This window comes from Gossypium hirsutum, chromosome A11 (genome assembly GCF_007990345.1).
Source record: "Gossypium hirsutum isolate 1008001.06 chromosome A11, Gossypium_hirsutum_v2.1, whole genome shotgun sequence".
NCBI classification, from domain to species: domain Eukaryota; kingdom Viridiplantae; phylum Streptophyta; class Magnoliopsida; order Malvales; family Malvaceae; genus Gossypium; species Gossypium hirsutum.
In genome coordinates, this window is record NC_053434.1 from 122977254 (window position 1) to 122986159 (window position 8906).

The 8906-nt window shown below is 35.6% G+C and overlaps 1 protein-coding gene across 1 annotated transcript; it reads right to left on the reverse strand.

Annotated features, from left to right (window-relative positions):
• On the reverse strand, positions 1 to 4477 carry LOC107935739 (putative disease resistance protein RGA3). The gene has a single exon (XM_016868353.2). It carries the CDS (start codon positions 4360 to 4362, stop codon positions 2413 to 2415), a length of 1950 nt encoding a protein of 649 aa, XP_016723842.2. The 5' UTR covers positions 4363 to 4477; the 3' UTR covers positions 1 to 2412.
• Between the last annotated feature and the right edge of the window lie 4429 nt (positions 4478 to 8906).

The following is an 8906-nucleotide window of genomic DNA, read 5'->3' on the forward strand; positions in this document are numbered from 1 at the left end:
TCAGAGAAGAAGAAGATTTCTGATTTTCATAAACGTCAAAAGTATGCATAACCATTTACATCTATCATTCGCACTTAAAAAGATAAATAAAAAACTGACGTGGATAATTGTCAAAACTCCCCGTTTCACTAATGTGCTACGCTCCGTTTTATTACTTCTTTCTCACCCACAACAGTATTGCCTTCCCAAAAAAAATCCTTGTCCTCAAGGATAGAATTGAGGATATTTGGCCTGCAGCAAAGACAGAACTTCCCAAGTTGCATCCTCAGGAAAGGAATCAACCCATTCAACAAGAACTTCGGTAACAGCTTGATTTCCCCTTTTTACGATCCTCCTATCCACCACTCTAACTGGTTCTTTCTGTAAAGCCCCATGAGCATCCACCAAAGGTAGCTGAGCTTGAGATGGAGTCACCCCAATATGTTTCTTTAACTGAGACACATGAAAAGTTGGATGAATCCGAGAACCCTGAGGTAATTGCAACGTATAAGCCACTTCCCCGACCTTCTTGATCACTCGAAAAGGGCCATAATATTTGGGAGATAGCTTTTGATTGACGACTTTTCTGAGAGATTGCTGCCTATATGGTTGTAGCTTCAAGTATACCAAATCACCCACTTGAAAACTTCTCTCAGTTCTATGCTTGTCCGCAAACTGTTTCATGCGAGTCTAAGCCCGTTTTAGGTGGAAATGCAATAATTTTTGCGCAGCTTCTCGAGCTTGCAGACTTCTGTCAACCACTGCCACCGAAGAAGCTCCAGCTAAGTACGGCATATGCGGCGGTGGAGGCTGTCCATACAAAGCTTCATAAAGAGTTAGCCGAATAGACGAATGAAAAGAAGAATTGTACCACCATTCTGCTAATGGTAACCAATGAAACCAATTGGCAGGAGTCTCCCCAGTCATGCACCGCAAGTAATTCTCAAGACACCGATTCAAGACCTCTGTTTGCCCATCTGTTTGAGGGTGGTATGCTGTTGATAGTAGCAGTTTGGTTCCTGATCGATGAAATAGCTCCTGCCAAAATCGGCTAACAAAGATTTTGTCCCTGTCAGAGATGATTGAATCAGGCATACCATGGAGCTTGTAGACATGGTTCATATATTCTTAAGCTACCTCTTTAGCTGTGTAAGGGTGAGATAAGCCTAAAAAATGTCCATATTTGGTCAAATGGTCTACCACAACCAGGATAGAGTTTCTTCGGTTAGAGTTTGGTAAGCCCTCGATAAAGTCTAGGCTAACCGTCGCCCAAGCCCGATCCGGAATAGGCAGAGGCTGAAGAAGTCCTGGAGAAGCTACCGATTCCCCCATGCATTTCTGACAAATCGAGCATTCACGTATCCAACGTTTTACATCAGTTGTTAAGCCCTTCCAATACAGCAAACTAGCCATTCTTTTCTTGGTCGCATGCACCCCCGAATGTCCACCAACAGCACTGGCATGGAAATGGGAAAATAATTCTTATCGCAACTGTAGATTTCTTCCTACCACAATCTTCCCCTTCCTGCGTAGAAAACGACCGTCCCAATAATATTTGTGATTGGCCAACTTGGACTGTTGAGCGTCTTCCACAACCTTCTGTAGCTTAACATCCGACTGATAGGATTGCTGCACCTGTTGTAAAAGTTCGGATATAATAGAACTGGTGGACAAGTGAAAAATCTGACCTTCCTCTGATTTGAGCTGTCGAGAGAGAGCATCAGCAACCTTATTGTTGGCTCCTCATCTATATAAAACTTCAAAGTCATAGCCGAGCATCTTAGCAACCTATCGTTGTTGGAAAGGTGTAATGGCTACCTGGTCCGATAGAAAACGCAGGCTTTGATGGTCAGTCCGAATCTTGAAATGTCTCCCCACCAGGTAAGAATGCCATTCTGGAACTGCTAATAACACTGCCAACATCTCTTTTTCGTATATAGATAAATCCTGATGTCGTACTCCTAGAGCCTTGCTAAAATATGCCACCGGTCTCCCCTGCTGTTGCAACACGGCTCCCACCCCAGTTCCACTGGCGTCAGTATCTAGATTTGTGAGCAAAGAAAGCCAACTTGGAAACTTGGCATCACCCCTCCATCCTCCAATACAGAGCTCCTTCAAATTAGGATGGGGCTGGAGGTCTTCAAGTGACTTCTCATCATCATCATCGTTATCACCATCCCATAGTAAAACCAATGATCTCAAATGTTGCTTCTCTTTGAAATTAGCAGCCTTAAACTTCTCTTTTGCATTTTTTACGAATCCCAAATTTCTTATTGTTAGCTCTCCCCTTAAGTTGTTAAGCAGTCTCAATTCACTTAGATCTGCACCACCATGGGACCCATCTTTATCCACTACAAACGCGCTTAGCTTCTCAAGTGAAGTCAGCTTCCCTATTCCACGTGGCATATGAGTTAAACCATAACAACAATGACACTAAAGATGGGTAAGATTCACCAATCTTTCAATCTTCTTTGGTAATTCTTGAAGCCGATCACACCAATCAAGTTTCAGCGCTTTCAAATTCTGAATCTTGCAAATACTTTTTGGGAAATTCTTAATATGGGGATTCCAAGAAAGATCAAGGTATCTCAAATGTTTCAATTTGTAAATGGAGGGTGAAATATTCTCAAAATCTAAACCATTCAACTTCAATACACGCAAGCATCTACAATTTGCAATCACAAAATCCCAAGTTTCTTGGCTCAAATTTTGAGTTCCCATGTTTGGAGACCGTAACAAGGTTCGCAACTTTTTTCCCTTAAACAAAGGAATTAATGAAGGATTAATTGATATGTGGCGACATTTTTCACCAACATCACTTGAAATTTTATTTGAATCTATAATACTACTCTCCATCCCTGCTACTGATTCAGCTAGATCATGCATTAAATCATGTATTTTACATATCATATCCCCATTTCCATATTCTACTAACTCTTGAAAGAAACTTCTTTCAACTAAATCTTTAAAATATCCAAATCTGATCTCCTCGAGAGATTGGCTTGGATTCAGTTGCTTTACGAAACCTTGTGCAATCCAAAATTGAACAAGTGTTCGTACATCAATTTCATGATCTTTTGGATATAGTCGACAGTAAGCAAAACAATGCTTCAAATGGGATGGGAGATGATCATAACTCAACTTAAGTGTAGGTAGAATATATCCTTCAATTTGTGATATTTTAGCAAGTTCATTTTCTTTGAAAGAATGCCACTCATTTACAGTTTTTTTCAAAGATAATGTACCAGCTATTGTCCTTATGGCTAAAGGAACCCCACCACACCTTTCTAAAATTTGTTTCCCTACTTCCACAAACGCTGAACTTGTTGAGTCTACGTATCCTTGCTCAAATGCTATCCTTTTGAACAGAGACCAAGCATCGTTATCAGACAAGCCTTTCAGTTTCAAAACATGAGATTCACATTTATTAGTAATCTCCGCTACCCTTAGAGATCGAGTAGTTACTATTATCCTACTCCCTTTAGCCCCACCCATCAATAACTTCTTTAGACTATACCACTTTCCTGGGTCCTCATTCCAAATGTCATCCAAAACAAGTAAATATTTTTTCCCATCAATTTTAGCTCGAAGTTGTTTTTGCAATTGATCCATTTCAAGATTTTGATCAGGTGCTAGATCAGTCACAGATTTGATAATGTTTGCTACAATAACTTTCACATCAAAATCATCCAAAACACACGCGAACATCATTAACTCAAAATGATTTTTAACCCTTTCATGGTTATAGACAAGTTGGGCCAAAGCAGTCTTCCCTAACCCTCCAAACCCCACAATTGGAATGATATAAACATTTTCTTCACTTTCAAACTCTAACATGAGTTTTAGAAGAGCTGCTTTATCATCATCCCTCCCTATTATTTCATCTTCACGCTCAAAAGAGTGCGTTTGCTGCCTCTTTTTAGTCATGAAAGAGGTTTCCATGGGACGGTCACGCTCTACCAAGTTGAACACCTTGGCTTCACTTCCAATTGAAATCAACCTGGCCTTAATGGCCTTCATTTTCCGACCCATTTTGAGACCGTAAGCAAACTGGTTTGAGCTCGAGAAGAAAAGGCGTACCTCTTTCGTCAGCTTGCTCCCACCCAATAGATCTTTCCGCAAAGCTTCGGTAGAGAAATCATCGAGCAAGTCGTTAGCGTCATAAAGTACATCTCTCAGCTTTTCGAGCCAATCTTTGACGAGTTGGCTGGTCACGGATCGCTCTTCTGCATCAAGAAGCACAACTTTGATCGTAGAGACAGTGCTTTTGAGGTCGTCGAGGTCATCTTTGGCATTCCACCACAGTCCAATTTGAGAGAGAGTAAAGGAGCTCAATTTAGTAATAAGCTCTGCCGCGAGGTCGAATGCAATTGCTTCGGCCATTGCTGGTTCAAACTGAAATCAAGCAAAGAAGTGTTTGGTTATTGCAAGAGGAACAAGATGAAACACGGATGTAGATCCATACACGCAGAGACTAAAGTATATTTATGGATGTTACCATCCACCCACCAAGCAGTATAATTAAATAAAAAGTAATGTTGATTGATGGGAAATGGTCCCTCCATGTTTACTGTTTGACACAAATTTCTCAATGGAGACAAAGTCGGGATGATGACACTTGGGGTGCAGAGCACAATGTGGAGCCGTACAAATAATTGAAATTAATGAAAACGCTATGAAAGAAAAGAGAAAAAAGAGAGAAATCCTATGGAATCCAAGGTGTTTAGATTGAGGCCCATGCATTCAAGTCTTTCTAAAGCTTCTTCCCACGTACTTAGTGTAACTAAGGTTCGGTTCTAACTTAAATTGAATATTTTATTTTTGAGTTTAACTTCGGTTAAATATATAAAATAAAAATTCAATAAAAACTCACTAGTAATTATAATCAATTATTATTAAGCTCGAATACAACTAAATTGATAATTTAAATGTAAGGCCCAAATTTTGCCCGGGGCCCAATAAAACCAAACCCAAATTAAACCTAGCCCATTACCCAGTTACAAGCCCAAACCTAATTTTGGCCCAACCTAATCCCATTACACCAGCCTAACCCGAACACACAAAAAAAAAAACTTTAGCCACCTAGTGCCACCCCTATTGTCTGCCACCAGCACACCTGCCCCACTTACACCTGCAAAAGCCAAAAGAAGAAAGAAAACAAAAAGGGGCAGAAAAGAAGCAGGAAAACAAGGAAATAGACAATAACAAATCTATTGTATTTCGGTTATAAAGCCTGAAATCCCGAATTTTTTGGAAAAAAAACACGAATATGGAAATAAAAGAGAGGGAAGAGATGGCACTAAAAAAAAGAAAAAAGAGGGAGGAGATCCAAAAATTGTATTACACGCATATTTTTCAAGGAATCAAACAGAAAAAACACACCGAAGGTTGATCTCCGATTTTATTCTCTTTATTTTCGTTTTTCGTTTTCTTGCTTCTTTAATATTTCTTTTATTTTTTACACAAATCTAATTAAACAAAGATACACAAAAAAAACGCAAATAAAAGGAAAGAGGAGGGATTCTCACCAGATCCGGCCCCGTCGCCACGTCGTCGGAGCCCTCCCCTCCGTTCGGCATGGTTGAGTCAAAAAGGGGGGATCGATTGTATTTTGAAAAAAAAACGTTTGTAAATAGAGGGCATTTTCTTTTGAAAAAAGAAAAAAACAGAGAAAAAAAAAGCTTCAAAGTTTTCGACTTTTGTTTTAAGTTCTTGTTCATTTTGCTTTTATTTTTTTTACTCTTATTTTATATTTATATACATATGCGACAAAGGAAAAGAAAGAAAAAGACTCACCGGAGTCGTTTGGCCTTCTTGTTGTCGGAAGAGCTCCTCCCCGATGTTACAACCGTTCTAAGGAGAGGACAAAGTTTTTTTAAAATATTTTGGGCTAGGAGGGCTTGATCCTCAAATCAATCTGAAAAGGGGTAAAAAATGGGCCTTTTCGCATTCTCCGGCCACCGTGGATGGCGGCGCCGTCGCCGGCGACCGACGGCTGCTACGGTGGTCTGGTGACCGGACCTTGGCCGAATGTTTAGAGGGTAAGAGAGTTGAGAGCCTTCTCTCTATTTTGAAAAATGAATGTAGGATGGTAGGGTGGTGTTTTAACTTTTTTTTTTTAAAAAAAAAGTTTTTTTTTATATTATAAAAGAGAAATAAAATATGGTTTTAATTAATAATAAAACAAAATGGCATGGGGGAGTGAGATTAATTAATAATAAAATAAAATAGCATAGGGGAGTGGGATCAGCTTTTTTTGCTTGGGACCATGCGCATGTTACCTTTAATTGGGTAATTTGCGAGCCTCCAATCGGGTCATATTTAAGTTTTTTATATTATTTTAAATTGGCCTTGTAGTCTGTGTGCTATTGCAATTTGCCCCCTTTGCGCGGTATTTTAAGATTTGGGGCATTTTCAATTTTAGACCTCGGACATTTATACGCAATTAATTTTAGCACAAAATTCTGTTTCAATAATTTGTTTTACTTGTAAGTTATCTCTTGGATTTTGTTACTTCTCTCAATTAAGTTTCAGTTATTCTTTTTAGAATAAACATGTTTCTACATATTATTTTGATTTCATACTTTTGTGATTATTATTTTTTCTTTTCTTTTTTACGTGCATATCTGTTTATATGAAATACCTTTATATTATTATTACTATTATATGTATATATTTATATAATATTATTAATAGTTTATTTTTTACATTATTATGTATATACCATGTAAATATTTTAATATTATATTATGTATACATTATATATATATCTTAATATTGTATTTTTATTCTTTTGCATATGCCCTAATACTATATCGTTTATATATTTTTTATTTCCCATATTATCTTACGTTTATATATTTTTTAACTATATCATGTATATAATACTACTATATATCTATTTATATAGTATTATTAATAGTTGTTTTTAATATTATGATTATTTCTAACATGTATATATTATGTATTTAACTTCAATATTATATATCGTATATTTCTAATACTATTACGTTATTACTGCTATTATATTATTATTATTATATTTTTACCCATTACTCTTTAAATACACTTATTTTACCTTTTACTCTTCACTCACTATATATATTGTTTACTTATCTATATGTTCACATACATATATATAATTTCTAACATCATTCCAAAATTATTACTTGTATTATTACTATTAATATTATTATTATCTTCACTGTACTATCATTCTTTAGTCTTACATAATGATTGTTTATTTATTACTAGTTCTTTTTAATCTCGAATATTTCCTAGCTTATTCGTTATTGTCTTTTTATTCGTTTTATTTATTTATTTGTTACCTCGAAATAAGATTTTTCGCAAATAAAGGCAATATTAGGTGTTTGGCAATTCGGGGAATCGTGCCCTATCGTGCTGGGTTGCAATTTCCCGTTTGTTCGAAACAATTGAATATTCCTTCGGTGTTCCACTCATGTCTTTTAAAAAATATCATTAAAACGAAAGAGATGTTCTATATTTAGCAATTCATGGAATCGTGCCCTAACGTGTTGGGTTGCAATTTCTCGTTTGCTCAAAATAATTGAATGTCTCTTTAGAATTTCATTCATGTTTTCTAAAAAAAACTTATAAAACAAATGTTCGGTATTTAGCAGTTCGGGGAATAGTACCCTATCGTGTTGGGTTGCAATTTCCTATTTGCTCAAAATAATCGAATATCTCTTCAGAATTTCACTCATATCTTCCAAGGTGAGGCAATGGTCAATATTTGGGAATTCGAGGAATCGTGCCCTACTGAGCTGGGTATCGATTTTTCGTTAGACCAAATAGTTGGGCATCCTTTTGTTATTTTCGAATTATAAATTTTCGAACGTCGAAACAAGAAGATTTTTGGCAAAGGACTCGGGTTATTCAAATGTTATTAACAAGAACTACATTTCAAAAACATTTTTAATTTTAGACAAAAAGACGGTATTTAATCGATTTGGTACCAATTTTGAGCGTAATGAGGGTGCTAATCCTTCCTCATACGTAACCGACTCCCGAGCCTATTTTCTCATATTTTCGTAGACCAAAATCATTGTTTTAGTAAACCAAAATGTTTTATTAAAACAACCCAAATTTCTAGGTGATCCCATCACACCTAAGCAAGAAAAGATTGGTGGCTACTCCATTTTCGTTTTTCAAAAAGTCGATCTATCATTTTTACTTCGAAATATAAAAAAATAGTTTCGACATTAAACATTAATTAATAATTACCAAATTAAATTTAAAATTTTTTTAAATCGAAATCAATTAACTTACAAATGATTATAATGTCCACCCATAATTAAATAAAAAGCAATGTTGATTGATTGGAAATGGTCCCTCCATGTTTTCTGTTTGACACAAATTTCGACAAAGTTGGGATGATGACACTTGGGGTGCAGAGCACAACATCTCTGAATTATCATTTAAATTCAGGGGTAAATTTAAAAAAAAAATTTAAGAGTCAAAATTGAATTATAAATTTTTTGGGTCAAAAAGTAAATTTGGCATTACACTATTTTATAATTTTATAAATTTTCAAAGGATCTTAAAAGTAAATTTACCATTTTGGGGTCAGATACTAATTAAATTGACTTTCGAATTTCAAAATATTCTAATTAAGTTCTTAAAGTATCATTATGGTACTATCAATCAGATATTTTCTTCAATATAATCGTTAGCTTTAAGTGTTAAAAACTAGTTCAGATAACATATTTTAAAACATGTACATCAAATTGTAAATATGTGTATCGTTCCTACCTACCACATAGATACTTTTGATATGATATGTTGAAAAAACCAGTTTGACAATAATTTTTAAAAAATAAAAAACACAAAATAATAATATAAATATTCATTTTATAAACTAGGATAACAAAATTAATAACTTAAACTAAGTTTTTTTTACATATCTT

What these genes read in the sequence shown, in the direction of transcription:
- LOC107935739 (XM_016868353.2), bottom strand. Translation starts at nt 4,362, where the DNA reads ATGGCCGAAGCAATTGCATTCGACCTCGCGGCAGAGCTTATTACTAAA.